The following is a 17,681-nucleotide window of genomic DNA, read 5'->3' on the forward strand; positions in this document are numbered from 1 at the left end:
TGTGTCATGTGACCTTCGGACTTTTCTGCGTGTAGAACTGTGTGTTTATTTGTCCGCTTCTTGGTGGGGCCCCATTTCCAAGGATGGAAAACTCCGAATTGGCCAATTTGAATGTAATAAGTGTAATTCAAATGAATTCATTCCAACCACTTTATTAGGAGTAATGACTCGGAATTAACCTGTTGCGAACACAAATCTGAGAGAGCGTCCAGGTTGTGCATCTGTTTAACTGTTCACTGGATGCCTTCAATAGCACTCTCCTCTCCTAGCCTCCGCCTTCCTCCTTCTCTCCTCTCCTCTCCTTTCCTGCCGTCTCCTCTCCTCCCCTCCTGTTTCCTCCCCTCCCCTCTCTCCTCTCATTTTCATGCCGTGCAGCAGAAACCACAAGGAGACTTTAAAAAACTCTGCTCCCTGTGCTCAGTTATCATCACCAGGCAGCCATCTGCAGATGAGCGGATCTGTGTGGTTTGTGTGGATTCAGTGGGTTCCACAAAGATTTACCCAGGGTCACGGTCCTTTCAATGACAGATTGCACACATTACTGTAAAGAAAAATGCCATTTATCCACCCTGAAGGTTTGTTTTTTTTCTTCAATAATCCCTGCTCTTTTTTACGTGTTGGCTTGTCGGGGTTACAGACCCATATTCTCCATTCAAGCCTGACGGATGACCTCATGGGGTGAGCAGCTGCCATCACCATTCTCTCAGGAGTTAATAGGAACAATATGTAGCCTCTTGAACGACCTGCCTCTCATTTCTTTTCTTTTTTTTTTTTTTCTCTCTTCCCTTTGTCCTCACGGCTCAAGGCTAAAGAGCCAAATAACAGAATTAAAGATTGTTTATTTATATAATTTTTTTTAACTTTTCTTGGAAACAGACCTTTATTTTAGTGTTCTCCTTCCTCCTCTTTGAAACGCTTACGAGGAAGAACGGCATAATGTTACATGTCCTGAAAAGTTAATTTCAAATATATTTAAATCAGAGCAGTTTTTTTTACTTCTATGAACAGGCAGTTGGTTCTTTAAAAAACAAAAAAAAACCCTGAACCACAAACTATGGCACAGGTCGCTCATGAAGGCAGTCGTCCCGCTGCTGTAATGTTCAGCTCCTCTGGTCCGCATTAGCACGGAGCAAATGTTGATTTATCCTCTGTGGCTCAACACGTTTGGTAATTGTCACTGGGAAAACAGAGCTAATGAGATGTACAGCCTTGTAGATTTATGCCTCGTGAAAATGTTCAGTCGTCTCCATGTATGTAAACCACACCTCCGGTCTTTCAGTCAGCAGTTCACGCTAAATCATTCACATGGCTGCCGCCTGATTTTTTATTTTATTTTGTCCATACCTGTGGTGTGTTTGTCAGTGGTGGGATTTTACAAATTTGTTATTAAAATCGAGAAACTAAGGGCTGCACATCAGGAGAGCGGTTTGTGCACTTGCCTTCCAGCAGGAAGGTCATTGGTTCATGGTAGTTGATGGTCTGTGTATATGGAGTCTGCGTGTTGTCTCTCTGTTGTCGATTGATTTGCTGCAGGGACTCAGGTTCATTGATCACGCTAAGTGTGAATGATTGGTTGTCTGTGTGCAGCAGTACCTCTCAAATCGTGGGGTGGCGCGGTGATGTGTCAAGGGGAGAGGAGAGGGGGGTGGGGTTGGGTGCGAGAGGCTTCCAGTGGATTATAACGATTGAACGATAAACCAGCCTCCAGTCACTAGGTGGCAGCAACTCTGGCATAAAATACATATAATACAGTATGTGGCCCTGTAACAGACTGCTGATTGGATGAATGAATGACAAGAGGAATCACTGTTAGCGCGTTCCTTTATCAGCGATCAACAGTTTATGTAGGGATTTGACAAAGTTTTTACGTTGGCTGCTCTTTGCGACACCAACTCACTTGGGATTTGGGAACTTGGAGGTATGAATTCCGAGAACCTTCTAGTGGCAGACAGAGGTTAGGAAAATTGCTCAACTCTAATAAATTGATTAAGTAACAAGCGTTAAGCAATGCAGTTTGACCATATCAATGTGAATGTAATATTCTCACTTGTGGCATAAAATTGCATGAAATAGCTAATAACAAATATCAGGAAGTAGATCCAGAAATTCCCGCTCACGACGTACAGAAAGGTGTTCACAGTATACTTTTCGTGAATGTTTTTGAATCTTTTAACCTGAGAATTTGCAGCTTGTGGCAAAATGTGTAACAGTTTGATTCAGGCCAGACAAGCTGGCGGGCGTAAAGAGCCCCATGTGTTCTGAACCTCAGCCATTTTTCTGAGTCCTGCCTCAGTGGGTTGTTCTGCGAGGGCAGATGTAAGGATTTAACGCTGTAGGAATCTCTCCGTGGAGCAGAGTGCTTACTTCACTGACTTCAGTCATAACACACAGGATGTGGAGCCACGGACTCATAGACTAAATATGTTGTATACATTACGCCGTTGCTCGTTTGAACATATTTCTGACCAGGGCCTGTGTGAAACCTATATTGTTGGCCGTCGCCTCTGCATTCTCCTCCGACTGACCGTCCCATCTGATAAAGCCCATTGTTTTAAAAGTCCACCAGCTGTACCTTAATCGGACACAGAGACGTGTGGTGTGTAATGTGCGAACTTCACGACAGCTCTTTGGCAGTTGTCGTGACCGTATAATCACTTTTTATCTGGCCTTTGAATATGTGATAGTATAAACACGGCGGCGTAGACATAATTCAGCAGATGCTACAGCCTGAATGTGGGAGTTTGGGTTTTGAAATGAAACAGCAGCGGTGGGACAAATGACTAGTAAACACACAAGGTCAACATTTTTACTGGTCTTGGATCATCTTTCCAGAATGTGGTCCAGACAGTGACTCAGTGGCCGTGACATTTTTGTATGGACGTTCACAGTTACCCAGAGGATGAATTCTCCCGACATGGTTTTTGCTTTTAACAACTCTTAACAGCCATGTGGTTCAAATTTGCGATGGTTACTGGCATGTTTCATCTGACAAGGCCCTGTAGAAGCTCCTCCACGCTCGCCTCAAAATAAACAGGTAGTGTTACGATGCAGCGTGAGTCTCTGTAACCGCTGCTGTGTGTGACGTTACTGTTGTTGCAGCGACGTGACGATAACAGTCAAGTTCAGGACTGTGGCCGAGAGAAGGTGGTTCTTAAAAGGATTTACAGTCCAACACTTCGTCTGGACAATTAACGCCGCAGTCAAAAAGTAATGGAGCGCTAAAGTGCACTCTAACACGATGCTGTCATCTCAGTGTTGATGTACATGTAAAGGAAAAAAGCGAGCCATCTTCTGTTGTTTTTGTTTTCCTGTCTGACCTGTGTTCCTGTTCCTGTGTTCTGTTGTCAGTGAATGCAGCACGAGAGCTTTCATCTCCTAAAGTGTATAGCTGATGAAGCCCCACGTGTATAAAAATAAACAAATGACCATTACATATAAGTTATTAAACATTTGCGCTAAGGGAGCCTCACAAAATTTAAAACTACTGTAATTACTGGATTCTTTTTCTGATGGTACCTGAATGCATGTTGTTTTTGTTTTCCTGTCTGACCTGATCTTTTAGCATTATAAAAGTTTGGGAACCACTGGACTAGTGAATAGTATGTAGGAAGTAACATTCCAAAAGTTAATCTTGGTGTTTCTTTATATATTTTGTAGCATTGTCTGAGAGTTTGTCAATACCCTACAGAGAAGCCGAGATCCAAACTGTCAGTTAAAGAATTACAATCAACACAGGCTGTTATGAAAAAGATATTTTATTACACTTATAGAAAATAATCGCTTCTTACATGAAATCATCAAAAACAGCATTCACTCAGAATCTTTTCTTATAGTGAAAACAAACAGCTTAAATGGTTAAAATAAATATACATCTGATTAGACTGACTGAAGAAAACAAAAATATAAAATAATGCGCTCTCTTTGAAAAATGACAAACGTAACGCAACGATTCACACCACGTAGTATTGGACCTGAAGAGATGGCCTGTAATGGAGTGCAGATCTTTTCTACTTCTACTTCTTTTTCTGTCATGGAAAAAAAATATATGTACAAAGTGCATAAGTCGTTACTGAATCGTGGTGAAAGATTCTTACATCCATAAATGTGTGTAAGATACAAAAGGCTGTCGTTTACATAGAAAAATGAGTGACAACGTTTTAAGACGGATGTTAAACTTGTGTCTGATTTTAGTTATTGAAACTACTTCAGACATGTCTCTGACTCGTCAGCAACAGCTTTGACAAAGTCTTTGAGAAACAAAAGTTTTGGATTTAGTTTCTTAGATGAGGCAACGAAGCCCCCCGCAACTTCCCCCAGAATTCTGGAATTCTCTGATGGAAACAGCCCTCGTGGAAGAGTCGAAAGGTCGAGAAAATATATATTTTTTTATATATATTTTTTACATTTTCTAATCATTTTTTGGCTTACAATCTTACAACTTAAGGGTGAAATGTAGACAGTGGGTACTAACATGTGTTTTTTTTTATTGCGTCATGTTTTTTCTTCACCATAAAACAACTAGTCATCAGCATAGAGAGGAGGTAAGGAAAGATTTCAGAAAACCAATGTCCGTCGTTGGGTTCTGTCTGGTTTCCGAACCTTGTCTAACAAAAGTGTAACAAGTTGCAGAGCACACATCCGAACATTAGCGACAACAGCAGAGTTAGTCTCTCGGCCACACTGACTGCTGATTGGACTTGCTTGCTGTTAAATCCTGACCCAGAGTCATGTGAGGGCTGTCTTTCCTCTCCGTCGCACAGCACCATGGGAGCTTGGAAGGAAGTCGGTCTCCTGTGCTGTCGATCAGGACTGGAGCCGTCAGTCGGCCTCTGTCCGATAAACAGCAGCGGTTGTTTCCTGTGGTCCAGCTCTGACTTGAAGAGCTCAAACTCCTTATGTGGCAGTTTGATACCCAGTACTGTGCATCCATCAGTGGGCCTCAAATCCTGCTCCACCCCCACCTCCCAGCCTCCGGCCTGGCCACACTTTCCTGGCCTGGTCTCGTTCAGCATCTTGGCTGTAGACTCCTCCATGGCTGTGACTCTCACCTGAGTCACCTTGAACACAACCTCAGTCGCCCCCAGAATTTTGGCCGATGGGTTTCCCTGTGCGTAATGGCCCGAGGCTCTCAGGGTAAACGTGGGCTCGGAGCAGGAAGGGTCTGAGTAGTGTTGGTAAATGCCCTCCCAGGCGTGTTGCTCAGGATCAAAGGTGAAGTCTCGGGTGAGGAAGAGAACGGTGGGACGTGTTTCGCAGTGCTGGCTGACCCAGCGACCGGCCAGAGATAGAGGCGGTGCGGGGCTGCGAGGCAACACCGGGGGGCGCTGCTCTGAGGAGCGATACACTAAAGCGCACACAGGACAGGGGTGGATGTGATGCTGAAAAATAGAGAAGTGAAACGGTTTGTGAGGTTTGGTAATAATTTGAAGGAGATCAATTTCAGCACAATGATAAGTCGATACACAATTTTTTAAAAATCTCAACAAAAACAGAGTGCCTCACCATGGCGTTCTGCAGCGGCTGCTGGTATCCTGTGGGTCTGTACTGCGTCCTCTGGGTCCATTCTGTGTGAATATCTCCTAAAAACAGCTCCTGGATTTTCCCTCTATGGTTGTGATGTTGCATCTCCACCCGGATCAGCCCCATCTCCATCATGGAAAAGCCCAGAGCCATGAGACAACCTCTCCCGGCCCGGGTGTTGTACAGCTCGTACGACTTCCCCAGCACCACTTGCCCCAGGGTGGGGCCCACGCAGGCCGACGGCAGCCTGGACGCCAGCCTCTGCCTGGCTGCCGGGCTGTGAATGACTACCCCCACTTTGCTGAGGTGGGGCTCAGCCTCCGTGCCGCCACGGGTGATCCAGGACGCCTGGCGCAGACGGAGCTTACCCCAGATCTTCAGGGAGTACGCCGGTTCTTCGCAGCTGCTGTCCGTGTAGTAGTGCTGTAAGGCCTGGAAGTGACGGCTGGAGTGGAAGGTGTAGGAGCGGGTGAGGAACTCGGGACCAGGTCGAACTTCACACCTGAAGAAGGACAGACAAAGTGATGTTTAGGTTTTTGATTCAAATGTACCGTATTGTGGAATTTAAAGGAGGACTACCAATAGAATAATATTTATTTCAGAGTATTAATCTTCCTTTGTGTTCGTCTACCGAAACCCACTTCGTATTTTGTCTTTTCTCTTTCCTGTTTTAGTGCTTGGAGCACCTCTAGGTGGCAGCAAAGCAGCTCTGTGTTCTGCTGTCTTTAGGGCAGATGTCTAAATTTGAAGGATGTTCTCGGTAAAAGTCTACAGATTACGCTTAGAGGACTTGAAAAGTCCTGACCTAATGCAGTCCCCAGTGCAGATGTTGGTGTAGATCTGCTCCTCAACACTGAGGCACTGATTCATTTCTGGACTATTGTATGTTATTAGTGAGACAATCAGTACATTAGTAACTCATTATCTTCTACCTGTTTTTTTTTTCTTTCAAGTATTTGAGACTCTTCTCCAAACCGCTGGTGTGACATAATGCAAGACGTGCAGCAGCTGATTGTTACCAGGTTTTTAATTACTGAGGTGTCTTCTGGACTCCATCTTCTTTCAGGCACAGCGTAATTGTAACGTGTAATCACTCTTGGAAACGAACCGTGTGGTTGCTGGTTGTTTGGTGCTTTTTTTTTTCAGGCTTATGTTTCCGTTGCGTTTTTGTCCGAAGATTGTCTTTTGATACAAATTTGAGACAAACTCAAAAAAGTTTAAAGACAGGTTCCCTCAGTTCGTCACCGGCTCTTGAACCAACAACCCTTCGTGCTTCTATTCAAACATAAAATCCCTTCACAGCATGGGTGTGAATCCCATTTTAACCAAAGGCCACGTCAGCATGTTGCTCTTTAACATATCAGGATGTTGTTCATATTTCTTTTCTTGCTGGAAAAACCCCTTGCATTGTATTATGGGACTTGTGGTTTATGCTTGATGCACATTCTAATGCCGCATAGACTTCTGTGGTCTCTGAGGCCACCTGAAATGACTTGATGGGCAAAATTAGGCCCACTGTCCTTAGGTTTGACACATTCTTTACAAGTTTAGGTCCTCCATTTGTACTGGTGCTGTTTACAGGAGAGAGAGTCTTATGGTCAAATCATGTCCAGCAGCAGAGAAGAGATGTCCGAGGAAACACATTGTTCATTAGGATGTAAAAGATGCAACGTTGTTTTCGGCCACTGTCGAGGGAATTAAAACTTATCCGATTTCCCCTTGAATGTCAGCTTCATGTCCGGAGAGTTAACATTGTTTGTTTTTCTGTGTTTGGACTGTTCAGAGTGGAATTCTGATTTCAGTGTGCGTTGGAAGAGCCATTGTTTATCAACTACTCATTGTTGTTCTTCTTCTTCCTCTTCCTGTCCACTGACTCCTTTTTATTTTTACTTTTTGTTTTGCTTGGAACCTATTTGTGTTCGAGGGCTGATTTCAAGCGTCCTTAACAACAAACCCCGACCTTTGAGTAACAACATTATAACTGCTTTTGTCAAGGATGAACTGACCTCCACTTACCATGATGTTATTGTATTACCTACAGCACCACAGTGACTACTATTTGTTCACAGACACATTTTAGATGCCTGTGCAAACTTCCTCCGGCACATTTAGTGATTTAATACAGGTGTAATATTAAGCCTTCAGAGCTGGATCCAATTTGTGTTTGAACACATGGCTCGAGGCCACGTGTCAAGGCTCTCTCTTCACTAAAAGCTGAGGAAATAACAATTGTAATCGCAAAATATTCCTCAAGGTTTCAAAGTTTAGAGAAAAGTTATGTCGGTCCTCATTGGCCTGGATTTTTTTCTTCTTTCTTCTCCTCAATAGTCTGGACATCTGGAAACCATGACCATCACTGTAGCCTAAGTGATTCCTGTCAATTTTAGGCACACGTTGTGGAGTTTTTCATGCTTTTGACATAACTGACTGAATAATATTTTATCCAATTGTTTCTTATTTTGACCATAAACCAGTGGGTAAAATGTAGACATCACAAGTGTCCCAGATGTTCTGGGAGTCTTCTTCATATTGACAGCAGCTCCCTGAGGTCCATTAACTCAAGAAACTATCCCAGTATCTATGCACTGGTAAGGCAGAGAGAGTGTCCATCTGAAGACAGTGTGCGCTCAACAGAGGGAGTGAGAGTCAGACTGTACTGTGTGGGTGCACTCGTTCATGAAGTGCCATTAACTCAAGAAACTATCCCAGTATCTATGCACTGGTAAGGCAGAGAGAGTGTCCATCTGAAGACAGTGTGCGCTCAACAGAGGATGTGAGAGTCAGACTGTACTGTGTGCGCTTGTTCATGAAGTGTCTGCAAGACACAGAGCACCCTGATTGGCCGGTTTTGCTAAGTGGACCAATCAGATTTCTTTGTGGGTGGGTTTCCTCTTGGATTGATTACTAATACCAGGCAAGTGACTGATGATTGCAAAAGCCAAGGTCTGTTCAGGTCATGTTCACATTTTTATGTTGTAATTAAGTATAAATATGGAGTAATCCATGGTACTCATCAACAGTCTGTCAGTTCTGAGTGTAGAACTTTACCTGGTGGACACCCATGTGCCATCCAGTCTTGGAGGAATGTCTGCTGTAATTCTCACTCCATCCTGTGGGTGGCGGTACTGACACTGGGGCACCCACTGGTGGCCTTCACTGAGGTTGAAGGAGGAGGTGAAGGAGGCTGTTGGCACCTCCCATAGTTTAGTCCCGGTCCCAGCCACGAGCACAACTACAAGAGGAAGGAAAGTCAGTAAAACCAGAGTAAATAATCACACGGGCTGATTTTTCTTTTTCTTTTTTTTTTTTTAAGGGGGGATGTGGGAAAAGAGGGAAAACCAGAAATATGCCATTCAGAGATCATTATCAGCCGCCATCATCACGAAAGGAAGGAAACGAGTGAAACTGCCAGAGGAACGTTCACATCTTCTTTTTCTTACACGAAATACAATTGAACCTGACTGCAGGCCCATTTCTCTGGTACATTTTTCATGTAATGACTCTGATGTGCTATAGCAACCATACGTAGCTGTGAATCAGGCTGTTGGCTGCAGTACAGACACTCCCGGCCCGTCACGTCAGTCGGCCTGCAGCTGCAGCGATGCACAGATCTTGTTTTTGCATTAACTTGGGAGGCAGAAGGTATGTTGGTGTGTGCGTCTCCTCGCGTGTGTGTACACAGCACTCACGTGGTGAACGCACACGCTCTGCTCTGCAGATAAATCAAGCTGCAGGTCACTGACAGAACCAGCCGGCCAAGGCAAACACATCTGCTGATGATATGACTCAAAAAGCACCGAACGCTGACAAATGTCCTCGCCTGACTTTTCCGAAACAGTGACGCTTATGGAAGCATTATTCATTCGGTAACATTTATTGATCTGATGTGCACATCTGGACGGTGTCGGACCACCACCGGTCACACCTGCACCTGCGGCTCCGGCCACTTGTTGCTGCGTAGAGATGAAGGCTAATCTGATCTGGTTTCACTCACAGAGGAAGTGTGATTATTCTGATCACACTCGTGTGTGTGTCTGTGTCCTTATACGTCCCACAGAGTGAGAGAGAAGAGTTTGACGATATGCTAGATAGTCTCTTTTCATTGGCTCCCTGTGATTTCACATTAAACATTTGTGAAATTCAGACATTGACCTGCGACAAACTGTTTAAAAATAGGGCTGCGAATTCTTACACAAATCAAGTTTGAGCGAATGTTACACATCATGGTCTCAACTTGCTTGCTAACAGCAAAAGAAGACATTGTAAAGTCAAAGTTGACTTTGGGTCATGGTGGTTAGAATAGTAAACACCATAGGAATCACTTCAGGTGTACTGATTGTTGGAATGTTTGAATTCATGCAGGACTCTAACATTGTCTCTAGGTCACACTATACACCTGTGCTTTTCCGGTAATGTAACCAGTAAAACAACAACACAGTAAATCTACAGTACTTAAAATGGAATACAATGCAACACTGCCATTGTTTTTTTTTTTTTGTCATTTTTTGCCACTGTTGGCGAAATAAAAAATCTGGGACTAAGCTAGGGAATGCGTTGTCAATATTATGTTCGCATAACACAACAACCTTGCAAGTTTATTCAGATATTTTACCCTTTGAACTGAGTGTCTCCAATGGTGCTTTATTGTCTATTTCCCTCTCAATAGGATCATTTGTTCAACGCACCTTTTCAAAGAAACTTTGAAACATAAACAGTGTAGACGTGGAGTTAGGTAGGCGTCACAGATAATGTGACACTGAAACACTGAGAGGAGAGTTTGGGGCTTTTTAAAAGAAACATACCCATTTGAACAACTCATAAAATATTATATGTATGTGGAAATGGAGAAATACCAATGTTTTTGTTTTGTTCTCCACTTTATTTCTTATCCCCATGGCTGCCCCGTTCTCCCCCACCTCCTAAACTTTCCTTGGACAGACAGTTTAATGGCAGTGCTCTCACTCCACTTTTCTCTCCCTTGGCTTTAGATGCACATGGGAAGAATATAATATGTTGAGCCCTTAGTTGAGCTGGGAGTTAGCTGTGGAGGTGGCAGCTCAGCCAATGAAGCTGAGTGTGACATTGACCTGCTGTTGGATTTCTGGGTTAAGGTGTCAGTGACCGCTGTTTATTGACCTCGTTAATGTCAAAGAGGAAGATAGCGTTGGTTTGCCTCACTCTTGCACTGCTTCCCATATGCTGACCACAACCACAGACCGGTGTAAGTCTGTCGTTTCCTACCATCCTTCAGTCTGTCTCTCACACACACTCACGTCCATTCACAGCCTCAGATTGCGAAACCAGACTTGAGATCAAGGCACACGTCTCTGCTCCTTCGGGCCGCCTGTCTCTCGGATGAGGTGAATTACACTTCTTTTTCCCATCAGCGACATTTGGAGATGTTTGTCATTTTTCCCACCCGGCGGTGACTTCTTTATGTTCCATGTCATCGTTCCTGCACGGTGAAGCCCGCTCTGTTGGACTCCCACAGCAGAGAGACTCATTAGGACTGATTCATGTCCACTGCCTGCTCGGAAATCGATCTGTTTTGTGTTACACCGGCCTTTGTAGCTTCGTGCAACCCGTTTTCCTAAGTGGTCGCACTGAAAGAACAGAGACCAGAGTCTCAGTGTATGATGTGGAGCACTTTTTGGCTCGTGATATTTCAGCTTCTAATATTTGCCAGAGCGTTTCTATAGAGTGACTCTCGGGGTCAGTTGTCATCCAGCCCCCTCGTACAATGTCGGTGCTCGTTCCTAGCCGGCATATGGTTGCGTTTAAAAAGACGTCTCATAAAAACAGAGCTTATTAAAGTCAAATTGCTCATTGTGGGCTTTTAAGTATTCTTCGACAAGATGATGATGTAATACATATGAAAATATCCAGCGACCATCTCACTCTGGAGGTAGCTATTTTGGTTGATTCACTTCCTATATTGGCTGTCATATATCATTATTTTTCCCCCTGAAATGTCTCGCAATAATTTATTTATTCACCACGGCCCCTAAAACTTCCCGCTGACGCAGTCGACACCTCGCTGTGGACGTGTGTTCTGTTTCAAAACACGCTCCGTGTATTTTTTACTATGGAGACTGGGCCAAGCACTCACTCAGCCCAGATATGAACTGCTGCCTGTAACGCTCTAATAGATCACATTTGATGCTGCGGAGCATAACTCTGGAACCAATGAATGCCTCTTACTGTACATTAAAGCCACTGCCAAATAAGTTCACACATGTTGATGAAGGCTGCGTCCCAACGGCTCTGTTCCATTTTTTAACAAAGAAACAGTAACGGCTACGCACTCGTAGTACGAAGGTCGCCGGTTTCCAATTCAAGCAGATTAGGTATGAAATGACCTAATACTCTAATGAGAGAAAACTGTTCAGGGAGATGAGGATTCAAAATTTAAAAAAAAAATAAAATAGAAAAATAAAGGTGAAGTTAAAGAAGATTAAATAATAAAAAGGTACTGATAAATTAATAAAATAATTAATAAAACATTTTATTAAATATCAATTATGAATTGATTACATTTACAGTAATAATTATGCTCATTATTTTTTAAAATATTAATAATAATGGTAATGTGAATAATAATAATATTGATGATTAATTATTGAATTGTTAAGTTAATTAAAAATATTAATTACTAGATAGACAAACAGACAGTACTAAAACAACTGGAATAACATGAGAATACATGCAATACAGCACAAACAACAATCAGTAGTAGTAGTATGTGTTGTTGTAGCAGTACGAGCAATTAATATTAAAAGTTCTGAAACATCTCATTTACAGGAAAAACATTTGTCAACACTGTGAAGGAGCATCATTTCCCTGAATTCTATTTTAAATTTAAATTTCTCCTTCCAGTAGTGACACTACTAGACCACCACTAGAGGTCAGCGCAGTTGCCCGTGTCCTGCGTGTGGTCTGTATGGTCAGTCCGTCAACACCACTGCAGCCAGTGGCCGTGCCTGTGTCTCACTGATGAGCGGCCAAAGTCATCACGCAGGGTTTGAGCTTCCATAAATTAATCCAGTTTCCACACAGACAAACGTGCGCAGGCACGTCCACAACACACACACACACACACTGCACACATTGATGATTTACAGTCGACCTGTAGAAAGGCTCACATTTATGAAAGGACCTCCGGGCTGCTCTCTGTTTGTTTGTTTGCATTTGTGATTAGGGTCTGGCTCGCCCGCACTCACGGAGCCAACGTCTAAAAGGAGTTTAATGAAGGTCTTTGTCAAAAGTAGAACCAGACGACTCAGGAGGAAATCAAATGGCTGACATTAAAGTCCATCCACTGCTTCATTCATTAGAGAGAGCCCCCCCCCATCCACCCCCCCGTCCTCTGCCTTTAGCAGGGGTTTCTGTTGAGGCTTCACTAAATTTGCCAAAGTGGAGGAAATGAAAAGGTAGTGAAACTGAAATGATGGGAATGCCCTTCGCGTTCCACTGTTCTAGCAGCGTCCTGGTGTGTTTCCAGCTTTTTTCTTTCAAGCCCACATCTTTCAGTGTGGCTGGTGCGGCCCCCCCTCCCCCCCATCCCTCCACCCGATCTGTGCACTGTGAAGCCAAGCTCATCCCTCTTCAACCTCAGTAAAGGAAGGACAAAAACCCACCAAACTGTCCCTGAAGTATGTGATGAAACAGCCACGATGTTTACGCCTCATTTCTCCTGGATAGATTTCAGATCCTGACTCTCTTGTTTGTTTTTTTCCGTCTTTGTGTTCTTTCCTCTCCCTTCTCTCCCTCCGTTAGAGTGAATGGGTGAGTCAGGAGGAGAGGTGAGGGTGAGTGAGAAGGCATTCTGGGCTGTGTGTGTGTGATTCTTCCAGTGTAACAAACTGTTGAGCATTAATCACAGTTGTTTTTTCCCTGTGCAGTCGAGCGTTTTTTTTTTTTTTTTAAATCTAGTTATTTTCTAATGAGTCTGAAAAAGTGAACTGTGCAGACGCTCTGCTTTTCTCATTTTTACCTTTCTGGTCTTAAAACCTGAAAAGACGCGTGAAGAATTTTAAACCAACAAATGAGCAAAAGTGAATTCTACTGAATAAATTGGACATTATATAAACACATGGACATTGACAGGAGAAAATACAAGTCAAAATTATGAATTAATAAAAATGAACTGTATACAGTGGTCTCTCGTCTATCGTGGGAGTCCAAGACCACCCGCGATAGACATAAAACCGCGAAGTAGAGACGCGATAGTGATTATATTATTTACGTATATATATTAACTCTTTACGAGGCATCGTAGGGCGTGAAATATGAAAAAAAATTAACGAAACTTTTTTGTCTTTAAATGTATTTTTTTTACTATTTTTTTTTCTTTTTGTTTCTTTAACTTTCACAAATCTCGTTTACCCGTGCTTACAGGTTATTTCAGGTTCTTTAAATAAATGTATTTTTTTTACTATTTTTTTTTCTTTTTGTTTCTTTTTAGGCTAGAAAAGTGCTTATTTTATCACAAAAATATTGAAAATATTGTAAATTTAAACATTTTTATATACTCGCGATAGAGCGAAAAATCCGCAATACAAGAATACATTTAAACTACTAAAAACCTGCAATGCGCTGACGACGCCACAGCCGAATCGTGATACATCGTGAGACAGCTGTATTTTCTCTTCTTTTTTTTTTTTTCTGGAATTAAAGTTTGACTATCAAATAGTAACTTATACTGACGTATTGTCCGTCCTCCGCTTCCATGTCTTTCACTTCCCTTTGTACTGAAGTCAAGGTCAGACAAAGGTCAGGCAGATTTAGTGTGGCACAGATCATGGGGTCTGTGGTGTTGTTCTAACCCTCAGTCCCTTCTTCCCCTTTTTGCTCTTTAACCCGGTGTCTCTCTCTCTCTCTCTGACCGGGATGATCCCACTGTCCCTCAGGCAGCACATGGACGCTGTTGTCTTTTCATCACACTTTAAGCTGCCTAATCCACCAGCCTTGTTTATTTAGACGAGGGATCTACCAGGGTTTGCCCAGCAGCGGACGCTGCTGCCAGCTCCGCTGTGGTTACCAACCTCTGGCTCCCATTTACAAAGCAGTAACAGATGATGGTTCTGAGGCTTTTCACACTCTCACCGCTGCCACCCGGAGCCAAACTCACATCAATGACTGTATTTTCTTATTCCTTCCTTCTTCTCTCTGCTCTTAGATCTCATACAGAAATGGAACGTCTGTCTCGTCTGTCGTCTGATCCCATTTAACAAACGCTCGAGAGGATCAGTCAGTGCCGGAGCACCTGAAATTGTAATATCTGTTTCTATCCCACGTCGGTCCAAGACAAACGGACAAGAAGGTTTAATGATCCGTTGGAGTTTGTGTTTGTTTGTTCCCAATATGAGAAACGTTCTGGGGTTTGGATGTTGTTGATTTGGGCGACGACAGAAAAACTGATTCTGGAGTTCAATGATTACGATGATTATGGGTTAGTTTGAGTAAATATTCACCTTGGACGCAGTTCTGTGTAGAACCTTATTAGCCCACAGAGAGAAATTCTTCTGTCTGTCAGAGCTTATCCAAATATTTACCCTGAACTCTCTTCAGTGCAGTCAAATGGAAAGTGCATGTGCATGGAAGACAACGTTAAAAAAAAAAAAAAATCCTGCTTGTAGCTTTAAAAGTTGAAGTCTGGGTTAAAAGGGTAATCAGTGATCAGAGGTCGTCAGAAATGAAAAATAAAAAGTGGCATCACAATCATTTTAAAAGTAAAAACTAGGGCTTAGTTTCACCAAAGCACCTCATGCTTCAAATACCATCTCAATGCACAGCATGTGTTTTTAGAGGCTTCAGCTAAAGGTCAGCTTGCGTCAGTTAGTAAGTCTACGGCTGACAGGATGACTGATATTGTTGAGGATGGCAGCTTTATTGAAGTTTTCTCAACCATTCTACAAGCCATGGTTAAGATGCACAAAAACGACAAATAACAAACTCTATGAAAATAAATTTGGAGTTGTCAAACTCCATTTGAAGTAAAACAGGTGTGCAACACATACCTGTATCTACCCGATGTTATTTGTCTCTCTGTTCCAGAAACATTTGGGACATACTGTATGTAGGGATGTTGATTTATCTCAACTAATCATGATTAGTCGTTATTATTTATGACCACAATTAATCGTGATGAATGTGTTTGTACAATAACAGTAAAGTAAATTCATCTTTAACCACAGTGGGATTAATCAGATGAAAACATTTAAAGAAACAGCTGAGGAAATATCTCAGCACAAAATCTTGACGGCGTTCTTCGTTGATTGCCGTTTTTGCTCAGCTCCATGTTTTTTTCAGCTTGCACCGATTAAACAGTGAACAGATTTGATGACAGTCCGTCAGTATGTGTTTAAAAGACTGAATGTGTAGAACGGGGGGCGGGGGGGGTCAGAGGGACGGGCGTCCTCTCCGCTGCCCATCATCCTGACCTGCCCTGATCGGCAAACCTGCTGTGCGTCTTCATTCCCGGCTAATGCGGACGGACCATCAGAGTCAGTAATGGCCGCCTCCTGTTATTCTTACCATTAACATAATAACAACATTAGTTCCAGGGCCACACTTCCCTGCTCCTGGGGGAAGCGGTGTTTTGAAGCCTGAGATCTTTTTAAGACTCCGCCGTAGCTTTGAAGAACGTTCAGATGAACCGACAGCCAACTCAGACCGGCTCCTCACATATGTCTCACGTCAGAGCAGGTTGTGTTTTTCTTAATGTTTCCACGGCCGAATCCACATGTTGAACAAATTGTTTGAATTGTGACAAATGACATAATAACTTCCTTATAATCACCTCTCTGTCTTCTCTGATCTGGTCCTTTTGTGTCTCTTCGGTCATGTGTTATTTGGACTAAAAGCTGTTTCAACTCTCCTGGCTTGCGAGGTTTATCCCGCTGTATTTCTTATATGACTTTGGAGAACGTTTTGGATTATGGAAGGATAAAACACCTTACTGTGCTGTTTTTTTTATCTTGCATATTATTATTAAATTAGATCAGGGGTGTCAAAAATATGGCTTATGGGCCAAATTTGGGCCGCTGAGGGGGTTCAATCTGGCCCGCTTGATGGATTTTGAAAGCAAAAAAAATGCACAAACACTTCATGTCTGTTATGTTTTTTTGAATAATATTTCAATAAATCTGAATATTTTCTAATGTACTTATACTTCCCGGCGTGAAAACAAAGTAGAAAAACACTGACTTATTGTTATTTACAGGTAATTACATTCTGACGAAACACTACAACAGTCAGAGTTTGAGTTCTACAATCCATTATTTCTTATAGCTCTAAGCTCACAAAAATATATTTTTTTTGCCACTTGTCCTGTTTGTCCAAACCCGGTCAGAACCGAGTGGACTGAACCAAATTGGGACGGTTGTCAAAATCTGTCCAAAAACCAGCAGAATCAATAACCGTCAGCAGGTTCCTAAGAAGGAACGTGTGACCTAGGAATTGAGAAACAAACTTTCCAAAGTACTCCGTAGTATTCTGCAGACAGGGGCCGTACTCACCGTGCCACAGCAGCCAGGCTCCCCTCGACAGGTGACTGAAAAGTCCATTTGACATGTTTCCTGCTTCCGCACGCTTCATTCACACACACTGCTTTGAAAACAAACTTTGATCCCTGGGAAATCCGGGAGAACAGAGAGGCTCCTGTCAACGAGAGACGATCAGGCAGGATATCACCATGACAGGAGCTCATATAGAAAGTGTCCAGTAATCCCTCACATCAAACTCTGTTCTCCTCTTTTTTTCTTTAAATCTTCTGCTTCGTCCTCTTTTACCAACTCCTCGTTTTGTCTTTCATGGTCTGATAAACTGGAAAGTCCTCGGCTGGAATCCCTCACTTCTTCACACTGATGCTTCCCTTCAGCTGGAGAGCTCCTCAGTAAATGCTCTCTCTCTCTCTCTCCCTCTCTCTCTCTCTCTCTGTCTTTCTCTTGCTTTCTCCACCCTCCTCACCTCAATCTTCCTCCTCCTATCCCCTCCTGCCTCCCCCCTTCTCTCTCTCTCTCTCGCTCAGTCTCTCAGTATCACACTCCACTGCCTCACTACTGTGCAGCACCACTTGATGCAAGTGTGTGTGTGTGTGTGTGTGTGTGTGTGTGTGTGTGTGCAAAGACAGAGAGAGAGGGACAGAGGGAGGGCAGGGA

General features: G+C 43.1%; 1 protein-coding gene across 1 annotated transcript; it reads right to left on the minus strand.

Annotated features, from left to right (window-relative positions):
- Positions 1-4,430: 4,430 nt before the first annotated feature.
- On the minus strand, positions 4,431-17,171 carry apcdd1l (adenomatosis polyposis coli down-regulated 1-like). The gene is made up of 4 exons (XM_025060302.1): positions 17,040-17,171; positions 8,569-8,752; positions 5,503-6,022; positions 4,431-5,378 (listed from the first exon to the last, which is right to left on the minus strand). Exons 1-4 carry the CDS (start codon positions 17,116-17,118, stop codon positions 4,605-4,607), a joined length of 1,557 nt encoding a protein of 518 aa, XP_024916070.1. The 5' UTR covers positions 17,119-17,171; the 3' UTR covers positions 4,431-4,604.
- Between the last annotated feature and the right edge of the window lie 510 nt (positions 17,172-17,681).

Source organism: Cynoglossus semilaevis, chromosome 11 (assembly GCF_000523025.1).
Source record: "Cynoglossus semilaevis isolate Cse_v1.0 chromosome 11, Cse_v1.0, whole genome shotgun sequence".
Classification (NCBI taxonomy): Eukaryota; Metazoa; Chordata; class Actinopteri; order Pleuronectiformes; family Cynoglossidae; genus Cynoglossus; species Cynoglossus semilaevis.

Coding starts and splice junctions, on each gene's coding strand:
- apcdd1l (XM_025060302.1), bottom strand. CDS start 17,118: ATGAAGCGTGCGGAAGCAGGAAACATGTCAAATGGACTTTTCAGTCAC. Junction 8,753..17,039: donor AGCCTGGCTGCTGTGGCACG/GTGAGTACGGCC, acceptor TTCCTCTTGTAG/TTGTGCTCGTGGCTGGGACC. Junction 6,023..8,568: donor GGCACATGGGTGTCCACCAG/GTAAAGTTCTAC, acceptor GTCCTTCTTCAG/GTGTGAAGTTCGACCTGGTC.